Raw genomic sequence first — 21,770 nt, forward strand, 5'->3', positions numbered from 1 at the left:
GGAGGGGCCATTTTATGTAGAGATCTTGTGGGCCAAACCGCCTTATCGCCATCTACCGGACAGGAATGTGAAGTGTTGGTAATTTAAAATGTTGCTGTTGCGTTTGTGTAATTCCAATAATCGTGTCAGATTATTTATGTCTAAAAAACACAAGACACACACACACATACATAAATATATACACATATATGTTACCATATACCTGTATATGTTCAAAAATGGAATACAAATTTATACATTGCATTTTTTAAATTACTAAATAATTGGGATTAATTTGAATAAATAAAAAATGTTTTGCACGAATGTTTTATACCATGTCATATATGTATATATATATATTATTATTTACTAATATATTATATAATAGTGGAATGTTTATTGCAATCTGAATAATCTTCATAACTTTTGTTTTTTTAAATGATCAAATAATTTGGATGGAAGAATTTAAATAATCTTTAATGAAAACCACATTGCAAAAATATCTTTTAATTATGGCAGGAATTTTTTTATCTTTTCTTCTATTCTGAGAGAAACAATATTTGTTTTCAGACAGTAATTACTCTGAACCGTAAATGTTTATAGTTATAGTTTCCTATGTACTGTATATGTATGAAAGGTTTTAAATAGTTTATTAAATAATACATTTCTGGAAATAAAATGTTAAATAGTATCTTGAAATTTTTTTATTTTGTAAATGTCATACCACTCTTTTAGTCATACAAACTTTTACTAAAGAAACCACTTTTTGGTTACACTTGATGCATTTATTGCACCAACCATCTTAATTTTATATGAACAGCATCAAAGTCCTCAAGTCAATCACTGAGGACAGAGAAAAAAAACGTTTTCCTAAAATATACAGATTGAAAATATTGATTCATAATTTGTGCTTAAACACTCAACGTTTACCTCTGAAAACACACAGACTACTGTAAAGAGATACTTTATTTTGCACATACTGGTCAATAGGGCAGACATTTTGGGAAGACAGATGTTATATTACACAACAAAAAGGGTAAGGTTTAGATAACGTTTTACCTGAAACAGAACAATTAAATAATACCAAAGGACAATATTAGTAAGTGAAATATCAAAAGAAAGAAAAGCAAGCATATTTTTCTTCTTGAAACATCTTTACTGGTATAGCCAACAATTAAAAAACAGTTTTTGTAGTACAGCCTGACAAGTTAGATTTCATTTATTTCGTTTTGAAACTCATTGTTGGTCAAATCTTTGAAATGTAAAACAAGTTAAGTTCATCCCTCCATTTCATGTAGAAAAGGCACCTCTCCAGTAGCATGTTTGATGTAATGCAAATGAAGATGAGACACGTCATCAAAGCCCATGTCGCATTCAAAACACTCCCATTCCCAATACTTATGATACGACCTGCGTTGCTTTTGCTCCGGTTTTTCGCCGCCATTGTGAACTGCCACAGTTTGCGCTTCTACTACTACTCCTGGATGACAAGCTAGAGATGTGGACAATTTGGGGGGCTTGTGCAAAGGCTCCCCACAATCAGAGTGGTCAGAGTGTGCAAACTCTTCATCTTCACACAGCTGTCTGGCTTTGTCAAGGCTTCCCGGCTCCGTCCCCGGCTCCGTCCCCGGCTCAGTCCCCGGCTCAGTCCCCGGCTCAGTCCCCGGCTCAGTCCCCGGCTCCGTCCCCGGCTCCGTCCCCGGCTCCGTCCCCGGCTCCGTCCCCGGCTCCGTCCCCGGCTCAGTCCCCGGCCCCGTCCCTGGTTCAAGCACTTGATTTGGAATGGACAAATTTCCATTTTTCATTTCCTTTTCATCACTGGCTGGCTTCTTGAGACGTGGTGAATAATGCATGCTGACATGATCGCTGAGCAGGGCTGACGTGAGATAACGTTTGGGGCAAACGTTGCACTTGTAATTCCCCATATGGTCTCTTTGCAGGTGTTTATCAAGAAATTCCTCTTGTCTAAACCCTTTGGCACAGGTGAGACACCAAAAGGGCCTGGTTTTATGGAGATCTTCATGAGTCACCCATGAACTGACAGACTCAAAGTTCTTGTTGCACTGCTCACACCGGTACACGTCGTGTAGCCTGTGGGTTAACAGGTGACCCTGCAAACGAGTTTTCCTGTAGAAGCCCATTCCGCAAATCGGGCAGTCGTACGTATGGGCGGTGTCGCCGTGCACGCTTTTGATTGAAGAGGGCCGCTTCTTGTGCAGCTGCAGATGCTTTCGATAAGATAGCAGATACGCGTATCCTTTCCCACAAATGTTGCACCTGTGGACCGTCTTCATGGAGTTGGAACTTTCTTGCTGCACTTGACAGTCAGCTGCCATCTCTTGGTCATTCTGCACCTCCCCCACTTTTCTCAAGACCTCCACAGTTGACGGCCTCGATCTGTACATCTGCGAAAAGTTCAACTTTATCCTGTTGGCTAGAAATAGTGAGAAAATGTATGATTAAAAGACAGAATTTTACAAAGATTCGAGAAAGTGCTTAAAGAAAAAAGGTAGGAAAGAGATATTTACGCACATTTAGTTGAAGAAGATATCTCTTTGCTCACAGATGATAGATTTGCATTAGTCAGAATATTTAGAACTCTGTTAAACTCTAAAGCACATGTCCAGAAACTCAATCTTTAGATCCTCAAGGACTACATGATTTGTTTTGTATCTTATCCTACAATATGAATAGAAATCGATTTGTTGCATCTTTTTTTCTTAATCTATTCACCCAATGTGGCTTAAACTAAAACGAACACAATGTATCCCACTCAGCATCCACCATACAATCAACACCGGTTTGTTTGAATTGTTCAGTAAAACAACTGCAGTCCAACAATAACAGTTGACCATCTATTCAAACCAAATATATGACAAAAGAAATGTCTTTCTCATTATTAAACGCGGCCCATGATTACCGGTACATCTCAGGTAAAAATCTGAATGTGATTCAAATAAAACGGCACCGTCCCCCTTAAAGTGCAGCAGTTGTCTGTAATGCTCCTTGAACACCTATTTTACTAAAAAAAAATATATATATATATATATATATATAAATAAAAACAATCTCACATACTGTTAAGGATGAAAAAGTGTGAATTCATTACACAAGCCACTAATTCAGACTACAGCAGATCAATTTATTATATCGTCAGAAACAGCAAGTTAACATATAGTGAGAGGCATCAGTCACCTAAGAAAAAGGCTTCATTAATAAATATTTCTCCAAAATAAGTGCAACTAAGCCATTCTAAATGAATACAAGTGCCACAGTCTTTTTAAGCAATAAATAACTTTTCTACAACATAGAAATAAACCATGACAAAGAAAAAGGTCATGAGCTTAGTAGTCAGTTCATGCAAAAACATTGTACATATTAGTGTTTTGCGACAGGCCTTTTTGACTGGGTTTTATCCAACATTTCTCTGGTAATATAACCAAAACTAAGATAGCAGTATTTTTTTTTCTGATCTTCAACAGAGCTTAAAATGATCCAGACGAGCATAAATATATTTAATGTAAATCTATTTTTGGAAGCATATGCTTAGCTCAAACGCATTCATTTTTTCCAGTAAGTGTTTAAAAGGGGACATTGTGTAGGTCATAGAACATTAAGACACTACTAAATCCAGTGTAAAGAAACGCTTCAGAGGACAACAACATATTAAGACAAATATGATAACATAAGTTAGGACTAAAAATAACTTTGATCAAAGGACAAACAAACACGAAGAAGCATTAAGGTTTACATGTAATTTGCATTTAGTTTATAACTTTTTCTTTTTTATAACACACCCTGGGCGTGTTTAATGTAGTGCTGGTGCAAATCAGTTTTTTGACTAAAAGTAGCTCAAGATTCAAGACAAGTAAGGTCGCCCTGAGTCTCCAGAGAAGGCAGGAGCACGGCCATAGTTCGTCCCTCTGTCATCACCAACAGATGCAAGATGATGGTCAGTGAGGTTCTGTAATGCACTGACTACCATGAGAGGATTAGCAAAATTACATGCATCGCCTTGACAATGTTAACATGTTTGGTTTGGTAATATGGATGGTGAGATAAATTAATTATCTGCTGGTTTGAGGGACCTCGAAGTCAAAGCAGCACTGAGGCGCAAGCGAACCTCGTTGGGGAGCCGCAATCGCACCTGATCGTGCCAGGTGAGGTGTTGCTGCAGCTGATTCTCAGTCCAGAAGGCATTGCAGCACAAAGCGCAGCAGAAAGGCCGGCTCTTTGCCTTAGTCTTGTGAGTTACTAACTGGTCTTCAGTCTGGAAAGCTTTACCGCATTTCCCGCACTTGTAGAGGCATTTACCAGTGGGCTCTGATAGGCGGCTGAAGGGAAGCGAGATCTCAGCTAAGGCCTCAGGAGCTTGGACTGCCGTTTTAAACTCTGGACGTAGTTTATGGTCCATGACAGCAGTGCTGCACTGCAGTCCACACTTAACTTTTATGGCAGAACTCAAAGAAGGGGCATCTAATCCAAGGTTTTTCTCGCCAACAACACTGATTGTCACTTTGGATGCTTCAGTGTGAGCATCCACTGTAATCTTAGGTGTGTCTTGTGCACTCTCTGGGTGGGCTTGCAATTTGTGGGCACAAAGACCTCTGGGTGTGGAAAAGCTCACAGAACAGAGGGGACACTGGTGCATTTTTGAAGTCAGCGTAGAGGTGGGTTCACCGTCATCTAAAACCACCTGATTGACTGATTTGCGGGAGGTCACGCCTTCCTGGGCACCTGTATCGTCACTTAATAGTAGCCCTTCTGGACACAATAAGTCACATTGGGTTTCACTTTTGGGGCTATTTACGGGTTGTGTACTCATGTGGTGGTCCTGCAGCCAGTTGTTAGAAAACTTCTCTTTAGAGTGACATCTTTTGTGGGAGCCAAGGGCAGAGTTGGATATAAATCGCTTCCCACATTCCATGCAGGGAAATGGAAAGTCTTTCCTTAACTCTTCCTCACTACGCACAGAGGATAATGTCGCATAAGCTTTATTTTTGTAGCCCTTAGCATGAATTCTGTTATGCAAGTTTAAAGCCCCAACAACTGAAAAACTTTTATCACACTTTTTGCACTTGTATTTCAAATGACTGTTTGTTTCTAAGTGGCATGTAGTATTTGGACTTTCAATGTGTAGCTCCTCTGTGTCTATTTCTTTCTTTATAACAGTGGTATGCAGTAACCCTACAGAGCTTTCTTCAATAATACCATCATTTAGTCTTTCGGTCTTATAATTTGATGTTTGGCATTCTTTTTTAATGCAAATCTTTTGGTGAGCTCTCAAAGAGGCCTTGGTTTTGAAATATGTCAGGCACAGGACACACTGGAGGACCTCCTGAGAGGATCTCGGTGGTGAAGGTGAATGCCCACTCTCATAACCGTGGTACTTCATATGAAACTTAAGGGCTTTGGCCCGGGAAAACAGCTTACCGCATTCGGTGCAGCTGTACGTATTCTTTTGCAGCTGCTCTACCTGGTGCTGAAAAGACTTAGTAGGTGGTGGTAGGTGTTCGTTATGCACAACCTGGTGCCTGAGGAGGCTGGATAACAGACGGAACGATCTGCTGCAGATGTCACACTTGTGGTTTCCATTTTCATGTATGCGCATGTGCAACGTCATAATGCCCTTGTGACGGAACTTTCTACCACAAACGGGACATGTGACTTTATTGCTGGTGCGAGAACGCCCACGGTGCATTGGCTGTGCAATCCCTGTCCTTAGCCTCACATCGACACATTGACTTGGATTTTGCTTGTGATGAGAGTATGCTCCTAAAGACCAAAAACCCTTTTCGCACTGCTCGCAATGGTATATTTTAGGGCCGAGAAGTGTTTTCTTTGGATTGTACACTTTTGTAACTGAAATGTTCTCTTTTCTACGTGCAGAGTGGTTCATTGTGTGGCTTACCAAACTAGCTTTCTGTGAGCTAGATGTCACACAATCTTGGCATAACCATTGTTTTCTATTGGGCCGATCAACGATATAAGCAGACGAACGTACAACGTATACACCGCAGTTGTCACATGTCATACACTCTAATTGCTCTACCTGGCTTAATTCCTGCTTCCTTTCTATTGTAGTATCACCTGCTGCGTAACTACTAGCTTCATTGTCACATGTGTAAACTTCCACGGACTGACCTTTCTTTCGTCTCCTCTCATGAACGTTGTGCCACATTAAGTGAGCCCGCAGAGATGACTCACTAGTAAACCACCGGTAACAATCTGGACAATCAATTCTTTCTGCTGCCACTGTGTTTTCGGCTTCCGTCGTTGGGCGTTGTTCCTTGCCAGACTCGAGATCAACCTGTACAATTTTCAAGCCCAGCTCTGGTTGATTGGGAGCAGGGACTGTTTCGGCAAAGTCTTTAGCCTGTTGATCAGCTTCGCTGTCCAGCTCAAAATGAGAGTCTTGAACGGTCTCCTCCTCCGATTCACTGGCACTGATCACCAGCACGTTGAAATCCCCAGGTTCATAACTCTCCATATCTTCTTCATTAGCAAGTGGGTCATCATCACTCTTAAGCCGGAGAACATTCTGTGCGTCTGCTTGATATCTCAATATAGGTTCACCATGCAAAGTAATCTGCTGTTGTACCAGAGGTTTTTGCATATCAGCCAATCCCTCGGTTTCTTTAAAATCCTTTGTATGTTGAAGCTGATGAGAGTGAAATGCTGACGGTCTAGAAAACTTGAGGCCACAGTCTTTACATTCAAGCGCCCTTTTCTGCACCTGGCCCACTTGGTGGAGAAATGACTTTGCCGGGGCTTCGCTGTGCACCGTGCGGAGGTGTCTTAAGTAGAAGGTTTGAGTCATAAACACTTTTCCACAGGTCTCACATGGAAATCGGTTTGCAGAGCCTTCTGCTCGGTTTTCATGCCATTTCTCATGGTTGAACCAAGCAAGATGGCCATGGAAAATTTTCTTGCAGTCCTTACAGTTATACACATTTTTCTTCTGCTTTACTTTAATTTCTATTTTAGAGCACTGGAGGGAGCGGCTGAATCGCTGGTGTGTTTTCAAGCCATTTAAAGAAGAAAAAGCTTTACCGCAAGTGCAACTGATAAGCTTCTCGGGAATAGCATGAGTCTGGTTTTCAACAGTCTTGGCTTCAGCTGCTGTCTCAACAGGAGGAATAAATTCCTCTGAAGTCCTGTTGCGGGACTTGAATAATTTTCCTTCATGACAACGTCGGTGGGCATCAAGGGCAGACTGACGAGAATAACTCCGCCCGCAAGATTCGCACTGAAAGGACTTTTTCTTCAACTGTTCCAAGTCTTTAAATAGAGATTTTGATGCCTGAATGTGGGAGCGCTGATGATTGAGATAGTGTCCGAACATAAAATAGCTCTTGCCACATTCCTCGCATTGAAAGGTGGGCTTTGCCGCCCCTGAAATCGGCTGAGTGTCAAGGTGTTGACTGCGGTGGTTCTCCATGTGTAAGTGGAATTCACTCAAATCACCAAATGACTGTGAGCAGAAATTACAGTAACTTGTACTTTCTCCATCTTTGTCGGCATCATCCAAATCTTCCACTGGCTCTAAATACATTAGGCAGCTTCCGTCAGGGTGCTGATTGCGATGCTCCAAGTAGCCTGCTTCTTCTCTGAAGGCCTCGCCACAATCTTGGCAACAAATTTTAGGCCCTAAAAATAGAGCAAATACAACAATTTAAAACAATGTTAGATGTCAAGTCAATAGATTTTATTTTACAAATAACAGTGGGATTCACACCAATATAAAGCTTTCTAAACTACAAGGCTTCTTTTTGTGTTATGTTCTAAACGAAGTCAAACATTTTTTTTATCAGCCCATTAACAGTGGTGCTCTTTCAGCAAAGGAAATACAATCTAAAGGCCAATTGCACTACACTTTGGGAGAATTTTGCCCATCATTCATATGTTATTTTTAATGCATTCTAATTCGTAATTATGGCATTTACAAGGTTGCTAAGAATGCAGCTAATGTGAGTACTCTATTGTGTCCATAAACCCCTAAAAACCGACAGAAGATGTGAACATCCCATCAGTCGGCATCACACAGAGGAGAGACATTGTGCGGTACGTGATTGTTTCATGTTTGTAGTTTGTATTTCTCGTTTAGCAATTAGCAATCGTGCTACTTGCAGGATCTGTTTTTCACACATTATCTAAAACATGTAGCTCATCCTCCTTATTTTTAGGCTAAAAAAGATAAGTTAAACATATAATCATTTGTCCCAAAGTAGCGATTATTGTGTCTCATTAAGTTTGCCATGATTAGTAGAAGTTATTAAAGGAAATATCGAAGATTTTGATGCGTGTGAAATTAATCTGCCGCCGTGTACTTAAAAGTAACAAAATACATAAATATTGCATGTTATTCTGAATGTGCCTGTTACTACATTACATATATATTTACACCATGTAAATAAAACAGAGGTTTTTGGATATTTTTTCAAGAGCGCTTTATAGGCAGAATATAGCGAATCACATCTCCATTGTTAGCTGACTTCCATCCATCCATCCATCCATCTTTTTCCGCTTATCCGAGGTCGAGTCGCGGGGGCAGCAGCCTAGACTTCCCTCTCCCCAGCCACTTCGTCCAGCTCTTCCCGGGGGATCCCGAGGCGTTCCCAGGCCAGCCGGGAGACATAGTCTTCCCAACGTGTCCTGGGTCTTCCCCGTGGTCTCCTACCGGTCGGACGTGCCCTAAACACCTCCCTAGGGAGGCGTTCGGGTGGCATCCTGACCAGATGCCCAAATCACCTCATCTGGCTCCTCTCGATGTGGATGAGCAGCGGCTTTACTTTGAGCTCCCCCCGGATGACAGAGCTTCTCACCCTATCTCTAAGGGAGAGCCCCGCTACCCGGCGGAGGAAACTCATTTCAGCCGCTTGTACCCGTGATCTTGTCCTTTCGGTCATAACTCAAAGCTCATGACCATAGGTGAGGATGGGAACGTAGATCGACCGGTAAATTGAGAGCTCAGCTCCTTCTTCACCACAACGGATCGTTAGCTGACTTCTGTTAGCTTTTATTTACGAGTTAAAATGCATGAAAATAGAAAAACGTGTGCTAATGACTGTGAATGATAGGCAAAATTAAAAATTAAAAAAAAAAAAAGAGCAATTCCGTTTTAATCAGTTTTCCCCGCACATGTCCACAAAAATGAGTACAGTCCTCACATTTCAGACACTATTTTAGCACTGTATAAATCTTCTCAAAATACAATATTACTATACAATTGAAACTTGGATTTTGGACTTTTTTCCACATGCAAAAACCGACTTTTGTCTTGAAATAGTGAGCTTTTGGAAAACTCCAGCCAGACTGGATTGTGGTAAAAAGGTTTTTTGTTTGTGACCTGAGAATGTGCGACATTATTTCCTACTTTTGAACCTTATCTAACAACACAACATGAAGCTTTATAACACGCACAGGCAAATTAAAAGTCAACATTTTTCTTAAGCTCTGTAAGTGCATGCTGATTTTAAAGATAATGCACACATCATTGTTCATCTAATATGTGACTATAGGGCTGGGTGATAAGGTTGAAAACTGTATCAAATCAAGTGTTTTAAATTGGTCGATATCCATAATTATTGGTATTTTTAATGACCTATTGAAAATAAGTACCAGGAGGAAAATATATTAAATGTAAACATTTTTATTTAAAATGTAACCCTATTCTGATTATAATCCCATCGGCTATTAAAGCAGAAAGGAAAGGAAATATCAACACAATCATGGAAAATTATTAATATAAACAACATTCTTAAATCACAATGAACACTGAACAATAAACTCTTAAAATTAAGGTGCAAAAAAAGGTTTATGTAAGAAAGTGTAACAAAATAGTGCAAAGTTTAAAAATGTAAACAGAGAATCCTGAGAGGAACCATTTACTGCAGGTTTAGTGCGAAGAAGTTAGGGCTGTGCTCTAAAGGGTGAGCGCGGCTAAAGTGGTGTGTTATTACTAGGGATGATGTTCGAAACCAGTTCTCCCGATTGTTCGATAAGAAAAGAACCTATTCCAAGGATTCAAATCCCTTTTTGAGAAACGGTTCCTGTTATCGAAGCCACTATAGTAAAGAAAAAGATTTGGTTCTTTATTCAAATCCCTGGGAACGAATCTCTTGTCACAGGAAATGTCCTGTGGCACGTCACAGGAAATGACGTAGCTCAGTCATTCGGCGGCAGATACAGAAGCAGCAACAACAATGGACCGAAAAAAACGCTCCAAGGCATGGCTTCACTTTACTAAGAAATTCAACGAGGAAACGGCTATCTGCAATTATTGCGAGGCTTCGCTTTCCTGTAAGGGGAGCAGTACAACAAACATGTTGAAACATGTTCAGGCCGTACATAACCTGAAAGTTAGAGAAACGTGTCGTGGAGAAGCAGCGACAGAGATAACAAAGCACGCCCCTCTTCCTCTGCTTCAACCTGCTGTCCCAGTGATAGTGCCGGTGAGTAAGTAACGTTAACTGTTGCCGGTTCATTTCCATATCTGCTCACTTGTAGCCTTTCGGCTAAAATAGTTTTACCTCTTATGTCAACCAGGACTGCAGTAATGTTAGACTAACGTTACCTAAGCATAGTCAGTGGCTAACGGTAACGTTAACGTTAGCCTTTTTGTGTCTGATAACGTTAACGGTATCTTGTAGCCTACACCACTCCAGCATTTGCAGGTCTGTCTAATAAACTAGTGCTTACAATATGTGAATTAAGATAATGTTAACGTTATCCTACTTCAGATGATGACATTCATGACAGCCAGAGTGACCAGGGCAGTGTTTGCACTGTAGCACAGAGCGTTAACCCATTTACCATGGCGAGGTATAACGCAGAGCGCAGCAAGATGAGTGAGGAGGAGAGTAACAACATTACTCGCAAGCTAATGAGAATGATGGTGAAAAATCTCCTCCCCTTCAACTTGGTGAACACAGACGAATACAAGTACCGGTAGGTTAATAATTGTATTTTGCTGACATGTAATGGAGCAAAAAGTAACCAACACCATTACTCTGAGATTTGTTTCAAATGTAAAGTGCTGCACAATACAAATGAATGCAGGATTTTCCCTGCATGTATTTTTCTTAGGTGGCCCACTTAAAGGGGCACTAACAGTCAATATTGATTTATTTAATAAAAAAATTTTTTTTTGGGTAACAACAGTCAATATTTTATTTATTTATTTAATTTTTTTCTTAAAAAAATAAAAGTGAGCTTTTGTTAAACCAAGTATTGTGTGTTTTTTCCATATACTGTACAACAACCGACCTGGATTCGATAAGAGAATCGATAAAGAATCGGTTCGCTAATGGCATTGAAATCGATCATTTCTTAACAAACATCATCCCTAGTTATTACTGTTCCTGCTGGGGACAAGGCCTCGCATAATGTACAGACCACATTGGTTTGACTATGGTTCGTTTTAACAAATTCAAAAAACTGCCATACCGTTGAGGTGACTTTTCCTGTTTTATCCAAAATGTATTTGCTATCTCCAGCACTCATTTTTGGTTTCTCTTCTCACTCCATGCAAAGAAACAACCGCAGGACAACAAGATGGCGCAATAAAACTTGATAGTTGATATGGTTACCTGATTGGCTGTTAGTGTGTCAGTGATCACAGCGAGGGCCTTCGTTCATGCAACCAACCTTGCATAAATGGTTAACTTCGGGTTTCTTCCGACAAAAAAAAAATATATATTAAACGTTTTATCAAAGGCATTTTTATTGGTATTAATTACGTGTCTATTGCGATATACAGTATACTGATATATGTGACGATATTGATGAACAGAGGCGTTATTATGATGGCACCAACTGTGGTTGCTTTTTCAGGCTTCTGACTGGACAAAAGGGACACAAGCCTGTGAATGTGTTTTTATGTGGACAGAGAAGGAAGAGGTGGAGGAGTTGTTTTTACTTTACTTTTTTTAAGTGTGTGCCATACCTCATACCTTTAAGAGTAGTAGTAGATAGAGTTGTACAGCAGAAGAGATTTACTATCCACTGAAAATGAGCCAACAGAAAGAAGCAAGTTAATTGTGTCTTGCCTACAATCAAGCACGGTGGTGCCAGCGTTATCATCCAAGGCTACCTGAGTACTGTTGGCACTAGGCAGATGCGCTTCATCGAAGGGAAACATTAATTCCAAACTGTATTGTGGCATTCTAAAGAACAGCAGACCGACTACGCTCACATATATCGTAAGTTGCATTTATGTAGTATTGTCCCTTAAGAAGATGTACAGGATTTGAAATGGTTGGTGAAACATAAAGGGTGTACTCTAGGGATGTAACGGTAAACGGTATAATGAAAAACCACGGTAAAAGTCCAGACGGCAAGTAAAACTGTTAAAACTTTGAATTATCGAAAAATCGTCAATTATAAATTCAATTTTGGAAACATTGCTCACTTCCTGGAAACGGTGTCGCACCGGTGCCGTTTGGCTTGAGAAAACATGGCAGAAAGCAACTACACAGATCTTGAGATTTTCCCTCCGAGCAAACGGAGATGATCCCTTTGTTTCACTTCATTTCACTTCCGTAGAGTCTCAGCGTGTGCTTAAGAGAGCACTGTTGTTAATAGATGGCGACATATGTGGACAATATTGGAGACTAGGACCGTGAATCTTTGGGCACCACACGATTTGATTTGATTCTTGGGGGTTACAATATAATACAGAATCGATTCTCAATTCAAAACGATTCACAATCAATACTTTTTTTAATAACATTGGGTGCCAGTTCTATGACCAACGACATTCCTTCATGAAATAGATAAAAAGGCTCTGATAAATGTATATATTACTTAAAAGATAACTGTTTAAAAAAAAAATGAAATTCCACCCAAACATTTACTAAAGTGGCTGGACAGGACAGATTTTGGAAAAACAATAATAATATATATACGTATATTTAATCGATTTTTGAATTGAGTTTTGATTTTTTTAATCGATTAAAAATCGTTACACATAAGAATCATTCAAAAATCGGAGACAGACACATTTGTACCACATAAAAAGTATACCGTGGAAAATAAAAATATTTGATGTTGCTTTCATTTTGGAAATGCAGCACATCGTCCTTCACTCAGCTGCTGTGACTGAAAGTTAATGACGTGTTGAAACATGCAGCAGGAAATGTGTAGGGAACCTTGCCACAACTTGTTTATAAAGTTTTGCTGTTTGTTTACTGGGATAGTCACTCGTCCTTTATTTAATCGCTAACTTTATCAGTTTTTCCAATAACCTCACCACTAGCTATAATGTTTTGTCATCTCATTCAATTGAACGCAGGTTATGAAGTGTGAACACGCTGAGTTGTCAGTGTGGCACGAAGATTGCGTATTAGTGTATTGTGAGAGGTATAACTCCTGATTATTTTTGGGGGGCAAGCTGTTGCACTGGACAACATTATGGTGTTGGGGAGGAACAAAGCGTGTTTATTTGACTTTATCTTTATTGGCCAAAAAATAAACCATGTTTTTTTTACATTACTTGTGTTTTTGTTCATGTCAAAAAGGTATTACTTCAAAAAACATTTCCATGACATAGCGCTTTGCTGATGTTTTAGGGTGTATTTTACTCTGAAAATTCCGCTGTTAATTCCTATATGGCACTTTTCTGCTCAAACTCTTGATGGATCTATCCCGATACAGCATGTACATGTGCATACATTTAGACTTAAAATACATGCAAATGTACACAAAATGTACATAACTTTAAAAAAACACCTTTATCAAAATGTAAAAATAGAGATAAAGGCATCATTTAAAAGAGCATTGTTATTAGACATTACAAATTACATGATGGTGTCACTTTTACGCCCCACCCCAACATTGTTTCACCTACCATAACGAATAGTCATGATTTCAATATTGATCAAAATAATTGTGATTATTATTTTTGCTATAATCGTGTAGCCCCTATGTGTAGGACTAGATTTCATACATGAACACAGGGCCGGCCCGTGGCATAGGCCGTATAGGCAAATGCTAAGGGCTCCGTCCATCAGGGGGCGCCACGCCAGTGCCACAAATGTTGGAGAAAAAAAAAAGAAAAGAAAAAAAGTTGGTACTATTATTTCTAAATACAAAAAATAACCCCACGTTAATTAAAATGTAAATTAAAGCCTATTTAATAGAAATATTATTTGTTACAACATTACGCCCACCCCCCTTCCCCCCGCACGGTGCGCCCCCTCCCTTCCCGTATCATGACTCTTTTTGGATGTCACCACATCAAAAAATCAACACAAGATGTCAAAACGGCCAAAACTGTCAGGTGCCCAGGGAAGAAAAAAGAGAAAAGAAGAGGAGGAGAAATGAGAAAAAGACAGAGGTAGCAGGTAGGTAACGTTAGCCTACATGAAATTATTTGTCTCTTACAGAATGTGATAGTAGCTGGCTTTTTAGCATTAAGCTAATGTTACATGATTCGGCAATTGCTAATCAATAAATAGCTAGTTCTGTTTTAACGTCGGGTTAATATTGTGGAGGGGGCTAAATTGTTATGGAAAATAATAATGTAACGTTAGGTAATTACAGTACTCCCACCTTACATTCCTCAGGGACATTTGTATTAGATCTTTTAAGCAGGTGTTTTTTGTTTACATTGTTATTGCCTTCTGGTTAGCTAATGTTTGCCCTGCAGGTAATAGTCACTTTTCCACCCCTTTATATATTAGGTATAGTTGTAAGCCTAGTTGTTAAAGTGCACATCAATAATGTTAATTAAGCAATATCACATGAGAGGGAATGCTGTTTTTTAATTTAAGCACTGCTGTGATTCGGTTAAAGGTAATCATAACATAACATTCTCATATAATATATGATACTGTTACTTTGCATTCTGCTATTCAGCATTTCACTGTAATGATGACAATAAATTGAATCTAATCTAATTTGCATATCAGTTAACATCATACATATATCTCTTTGGTTTTTCATCTATATTATATCATTTCATTTTATTCCTGGAATCATATGTTTTTATTATTAAACTGTAATACTCAATGGTGTCACATACTCCTTTCTTCAGATGCACTGTTGAAGTTTCTAAATCCCACCCCTGGGCCATCTACCACATCTACCGCCTCCACTTCAGCAGCACAACCCACCAGTTTTGCAGCAGCAAAACATACAGCCATCTCTTCACTTGATGAGAGATTTCAGAGCCTTGGAGAGGTGAATGACAAGTTTGGAGTACTCCTCAATTTCCACAACTTACAAAAAGAAGAGCTGCTACAGCCCTGAGTACTACTCTGACCCATGACAGCCAGCTGGACATTAATGGCACAGAACTTGCAATGGAAATGCAGAATTTCCCACCATTGCCATCAAAGAACATGACAAACATGGAACTCTTGACCTTCCTGCATGAGAAGAAGCTGGCAGAAATGTACCCCAACATGTGGGTTGCTCTGAAAATCTCTATTAAAAAGCACAAATAGAGAACTCTGTAGGATCCCCTTTTTTTGTAATATAGTTGTTAAAGTCATACTGGTTTGATATCTTGTTTTGTGCAGTGCCTTATTTATATTGTATTTTTAATTTATTTTATGCAACTTGTTGACACGTTTTATTTTGTGTTTATGTATGTAAAAAATATTGTATTTCATATATTCATTTTTTATTTTTTGTATTCATTTATTTATTCATATATTTTTTTTAATCTTGTTAACTATTCTGATTGTTAATTTGCTTTCTTTAAGTAAAAAAAAAGGTCAAAGACAAAGCTATTCGGTTTCTTGTGAGTATATACACTTCACTGCCGATGTGGGGGGGCGCCACCTAAAATCTTGCCTAGGGCGCCAGATTGGTTAGGGCCGGGCCTGCATGAACACTGTTTTTATCTATATGGACAAAAAGTGCAGTTACATCTTATGGCCATCAGGTGTCATCTTGCAACATTCTTATATTTGATTATCTCTTATGTCCATTAGGTGCCATCCTGCACAATTTTCACATGTATTTTTATTTATTTATGTTATTTGGTTTTCTGCCATATTACTTTGTTTATAATGCTTGTGTTGCTTTCATATGCACATTACATTTTTATTTGAGTTCCATGAAACAGTCTAAAATGTTTTTTCTTCTACAAAGGAAATCATTTTGAATGTGTTGTGTTTTTTAAAATAAAACTTGGTTAAAAGATTTTAGAATAAGTATCATGAAAATTTCGAGCATATAACCGCGATAAGAAATCTTCATACCGTGACATCTCTAGTGTCACTATTGTCAGAAAAATATGTGATTTTTTTTTTGGGGGGGGGGTCCAATAATATTGGCCAATTGTATAGTATTATGTTTTCAGTCTTGAGATCCTTTTTACATTTCTATGCCAACAATGTGTATACTGCCGGACGTTATTGTTAAATAATCTATCCATCCATCCATCCATCTTCCTCCGCTTATCCGAAGTCGGGTCGCGGGGGCAGCAGCCTAAGCAGGGAAGCCCAGACTTCCCTCTCCCCAGCCACTTCGTCCAGCTCTTCCTGTGGGACCCCGAGGCGTTCCCAGGCCAGCCGGGAGACATAGTCTTCCCAACGTGTCCTGGGTCTTCCCCGCGGCCTCCTACCGGTCGGACGTGCCCTAAACACCTCCCTAGGGAGGCGTTCGGGTGGCATCCTGACCAGATGCCCGAACCACCTCATCTGGCTCCTCTCGATGTGGAGGAGCAGCGGCTTTACTTACGTAATTTATTTACGGACTTTAAAGACCGTTGGAGCCAGTGAACTACTCCGGGCTTGGCTAACCCGTACAAGGCGGCTTTTCCATTGCCCTGGCCAATATTCGCTCCATGGACAAGAAAATAGACCATGTACACCATTCTGAGATCTACCCAAAGGACTTGGCTCTTAGGCTGCCTTTAAGCATAACAATTTATATTTATTGATGCATATAAATGGGTTATATTTGTAAAGCGCTTTTCTACCTTCAAGGTACTCAAAGCGCTTTGACACCATTTCCAAATTCACCCATTCACACACACATTCACACACTGATGGCGGGAGCTGCCATGCAAGGCGCTAACCACGACCCATTAGGAGCAAGGGTGAAGTGTCTTGCTCAAGGACACAGCGGACGTGACGAGGTTGGTAGAAGGTGGGGAACAAACGAGGAACCCTCAGGTTGCTGGCACGGCCGCCCCCAATTATTTATTGATGCATATAAGGGCAAAAACTTTGTTTTTTTCCTTTTGAATAAAATACTTTTACCCTGTTTTCTGGACTATAAGTCGATACTTTTTCCCATGCTTTGAACCCTGCGGCTTATACAAAGGTGCAGATAATCTATGGCTTTTTTTCGCTTATGACCATAATGTTTTGTATACAACAAATTTGCATAGTAGTAACACTGACGCAGAGACAGAAAAAGTGTAATTGTTTGTGCTATAGCGCCATGTTTTGGATGAGTTTGCTCACTGCAGGTTGAAAGTCCACAGTATTTCTTTCTGTGTTGTGCCTTAGAACCAGGAGTCTGTCTGCTAGTCGTCAATAACGGTTCTACTTGTATGGTTTCTCTGTTCATAACTCAAAGCAGCGTTTGTAAGTTTGACAATATAACTAAAACCATTTATACTTACTAAACCGTAACATGTTTGATAGTAGTGTTTTGATGCATATTTGTATGAGCTATCGTAATGTAATCAATCTAGCGCCGTTAGCATTAGCTAATATGCTAATACATTTTACAAGTGTCTGTGTTAGTATTATTAACTTGCAATGGCACTCTTTTTGTATTGTTTCAGTTTCACAAATTCCTCAGTAAAGTCACCAAAACATCATAGAATACCGTATTTTCCGCACTATAAGGCGCACCTAAAAACCACAATTTTTCTCAAAAGCTGACAGTGCGCCTAATAACCCGGTGCGCTTTATTACGATTCATTTTCATAAAGTTTCGGTCTCGCAACTTCGGTAAACAGCCGCCATCTTTTTTCCCGGTAGAACAGGAAGCGCTTCTTCTTCTACGCAAGCAACCGCCAAGGAAAGCACTCGCCCCCATAGAACAGGAAGCGCTTCACCCGCCCCCATAGAACAGGAAGCGCTTCACCCGCCCCCGGAAGAAGAAGAAAAAACGCGCGGATATCACCGTACGTTTCATTTCCTGTTTACATCTGTAAAGACCACAAAATGGCTCCTACAAAACGATCCGGTTCATAAAAAGACGCAATCTCTCCATCCGCACACGGATTACTACCGTATTTCACAGCAACTGAACCGCACTGTGGAACGGGAGCACGTACGGTGAATATTCGCTCCACAGGGAATGAGAAGTCATCCTTCACTGTGGTTATAGCTTGCCATGCTAACTTCCACCCATCCAAAAGAGACCTTTCCAGCCGGCGTCATCATAAAAGCTAACTCGAAGGGATGGATGGATGAAGAAAAGATGAGCGAGTGGTTAAGGGAAGTTTACGCGAAGAGGCCGGGTGGCTTTTTTCACACAGCTCCGAAGGCGAACACACCTTCACTAAGACGGGCAGATAGCGCCGGTCGACATACGCCAACATCTGCCAGTGGATCGTAAATGCCTGGGCAGATAGTTTCGGTCACAACTGTGGTCCGAGCTTTCCGGAAGGCAGGATTCACAGAACTGCTGGACAACAGTGACACTGACTCCGGTGACTTCGACGAGACGGAACCGGCCATTTTGGATCCCGTATTCGCCCAACTTTTCAATTCGGACACCGAAGACGAAGAATTCGAAGGATTTACGAATGAAGAATAACTTCAGAAGGTGAGCGCTATGTTTATTTTGTGTGTTGTGACATTAACGTTCGAGCAACATTATGTTGCTATTGTTCTACACCATTTTGAATTTTACTATGTTTGTGATTGCACATTTGCGTACATTTTGGGACAGAGTTGTTAGAACGCTGGTTTTCAATATATTATTAAAGTTTGACTGAACTATCTGACTGTTTTTTTGACATTCACTTTAGCGCAGCGTTTTTTTGACATTCACTTTAGCGCAGCGTAGGCGCGGCTTTTAGTCCGGGGCGGCTTATTGGTGGACAAAATTATGAAATATGTAATTCATAGAAGGTGCGGCTAATAATCCGGTGCGCCTTATAGTGCGGAAAATACGGTAGATATTGAGTGTGTTTAGCTGATTGGAGAGCTAGCTTCCACAGCTAGTAGGTCCATGATAGAGATGCGCGGTTTGCGGACACAACCGCGGAGTCCGCGGATAATCCGTAGGTCGGGCGGGTGACATGACGAAAAAAATAGATTTTAAATAGATTCGGGCGGGTGGCGGTTGAACCAATTCGGAAATATATATACATAGTTAAATGTTGTTACCCACATTCGAAAAAGGAGCAGCACTCTTTGAAACAGGCAATTATTCATCAGGCACTGCAGCACACCACAACACAACAGAAGAAAAAAAAAAAAAAGATGGCAACGCCGGCAGCAAACGTGGTACGCGACAAACTAAAAAAGGGAATACTAAAGAACAGGGGGAAAAAAGACCAGCTATTTGCCTTGGCCAATAAGTTGCAGGTAATTTATTATTATTATTCATTTCATTTATTTTTGTTTAAATAGGGATGACATACATATGTTATTGTATAATTTAAGTTTGTGCGCGTGATTGACAGCCTAAGGCTTATGAGGCACATTTTTTTTATTTTTTTTTTATTTCAACTTAAAAACGTATGAGCCTATGCCTATGCCTACAACATAGGCTATGTGTTTATCTTTATTTTCCTGCCTGTCGTTGACAATGGAGATTGTCTGATATTTTGTCATAGCTGTAGATCAATCAATAAAGGTTCATCTTTGTCGCGAAATTGTTCACTGTTTCACTGTGCACCCCGCCCTCGTCCCTATTTGAGCATTATAACGTTAACAAGTTAATATTAATTTAAATAAATTCAGAACATTTTTTTTACCTAACGAAAATATAGGCCTAGTCTTTCTAAAACATTTTTTTAACTTCTTAAAAGCATCGTTCTGCTTGCTGCAACTGCGCACAAAAGTGTGAGGAACGCACTCCTGATCTGAGGGCATTGGCAACAATAGTCAACACTTTCTTAATGGAAATGACAATAATACTATAATAATGATAAATAATATTATCACGCATTAATATCTCTTAGCCACTAATGCGTGGCCAAGAGATAATGCGTGGCACACATTGAATGTCTCTGCTGCATTGGATCAGTCTCCTTTCTTTAACAGGCAAAAAAAGCTTTCTAACATCACTAATGCCTTGCATCGTCTATATTAGATATATAACAACGGGCGGGTGGCGGGCGGGTGTGGATTTGATAAAATGTTAGTTCGGGTGGATGACGACTTTTGTGATGCGGTTGCGGATTAAATAATTGCCTATCCGCGCATCTCTAGTCCATGACAATGACTTTTCCGTTTTGTTTTATCTGCCATTTTACTGTCGTGTTACAGGCTCCATTTGAAAACAATTAAGCTATGTAAATAAACATTTACAAAATATTTGTGTGTAAATATCTAATTTCACAACATATAAATCTTCAGCTTATAGTCCATTGCGGCTAATATATGGAAAAATATGATTTTCTCCTCAAATTTAGTCTGTGCGGCTTATATACTATTGTCCCGGAAAATATGTGAAAAACTGCTTCATGGAAAACTTAATTTTGATGCTCTACATCAGTGGCCCCCAACCTTTTAGTAGCTACGGACCGGTCAACGCTTGAAAATTTGTCCCGCGGGCCGGGGGTGAATTTTTTTTTTTTTTTTTTTAATAAAGAAATACAATCGTGTGCTTACGGACTGTATCCCTGCAGACTGTATTGATATACATTGATATATAGTGTATATATTGTGTTTTTATGTTGATTTAATTAAAAAAAATAATAAAACATTTTTTATTTTTTTTTTCCTTTGTGCGGCCCGATACCAATCGGCCCGCGGACCGGTACCGGGCCGCAGCCCAGGGGTTGGGGACCACTGCTCTACATGTAACGGAGTCCAACTCATGTGGCTGTACATAGCTATGTTGAATTGACGCAAACATGTTTAAATATAATCAGACAAGATTTCCCCTAAAAACAAAAGAGCTACAATTGTTGTTCTTATTGGACACTTTGGCAAATCTAACATGAAAGTATGATTTCTCTTAGGTAAGCATATTAGGTGATGACGTCATATAACCACGCCCCCTACCGCCATAACTGAAGTGCACTTCTATTGGAATCACTTTATATTACCTTACACTTATTGATGTCTACATATTATTATAATGCCTTTGTTACACTTTTAAAAAATGGTTTACTTTATTGTAATTGTGCCACTGAGAGAGAGAGGATCTTAATGTTTATGTTCTTTGGTGAAGTGACAAAGACTAGTAAGTCTAATTGTTTTACATTTTGCAGTCTTAATGGAAAGTTTAAAAAGACTCCAACGTGAATGCATATTACCTCATGGCAAAGTAGACAATAGTCATCTACCCCCAACGCCACATATAAAGTGCAGTTTAATGGGGAACACTGATAGAGCGCCTCAAACTTGTATGAGTCGATAATTGTGTACCTTAAAAACAACAATTCCAAAGTGTGCGATACTCGAACATGGTTTCAAATACTCTTGATTGCTCAACTTTGCTAGGTAACTCGCGTATATACAATATACAATACGACTCATTACTTTAACTTGCAACGTTTTAACTGAATCCATTTCAAAATTATAGTTACAAAGATTCATTTAACGACATGACAATAATGTTTATCACTATTCATTTACAGAAATATTCAATGGCGTTGTTTCATTCAAGTCTAGCAGGATATCTTGTTGGTAACATGG

The 21,770-nt window shown here is 39.6% G+C and overlaps 2 protein-coding genes across 3 annotated transcripts in view; both read right to left on the reverse strand.

Annotated features, from left to right (window-relative positions):
- Positions 1 to 751: 751 nt before the first annotated feature.
- LOC133599283 (uncharacterized) overlaps positions 752 to 21,770 on the reverse strand; it is a 42,401-nt gene continuing 21,382 nt past the window's right edge. The window contains exons 2-3 of one of the 2 annotated variants that reach the window (XM_061952129.1): positions 6,124 to 7,629; positions 752 to 2,413 (exon numbers count right to left, since the gene is read on the reverse strand). In XM_061952129.1, coding sequence (XP_061808113.1) covers positions 1,257 to 2,413; positions 6,124 to 7,629 — 2,663 coding nt within the window. In that variant the 3' untranslated portion in view covers positions 752 to 1,256. The remainder of the gene's footprint in view (positions 2,414 to 6,123; positions 7,630 to 21,770) is intronic. The other variant, XM_061952130.1, reaches the window with a different exon arrangement.
- On the reverse strand, positions 2,420 to 6,117 carry LOC140678745 (uncharacterized). The gene has a single exon (XM_072912992.1). The coding sequence runs from the start codon at positions 6,011 to 6,013 to the stop codon at positions 4,043 to 4,045; it is 1,971 nt and encodes a 656-aa protein (XP_072769093.1). The 5' UTR covers positions 6,014 to 6,117; the 3' UTR covers positions 2,420 to 4,042.

The sequence above is a fragment of the Nerophis lumbriciformis genome, linkage group LG04 (genome assembly GCF_033978685.3).
Source record: "Nerophis lumbriciformis linkage group LG04, RoL_Nlum_v2.1, whole genome shotgun sequence".
NCBI lineage: Eukaryota > Metazoa > Chordata > Actinopteri > Syngnathiformes > Syngnathidae > Nerophis > Nerophis lumbriciformis.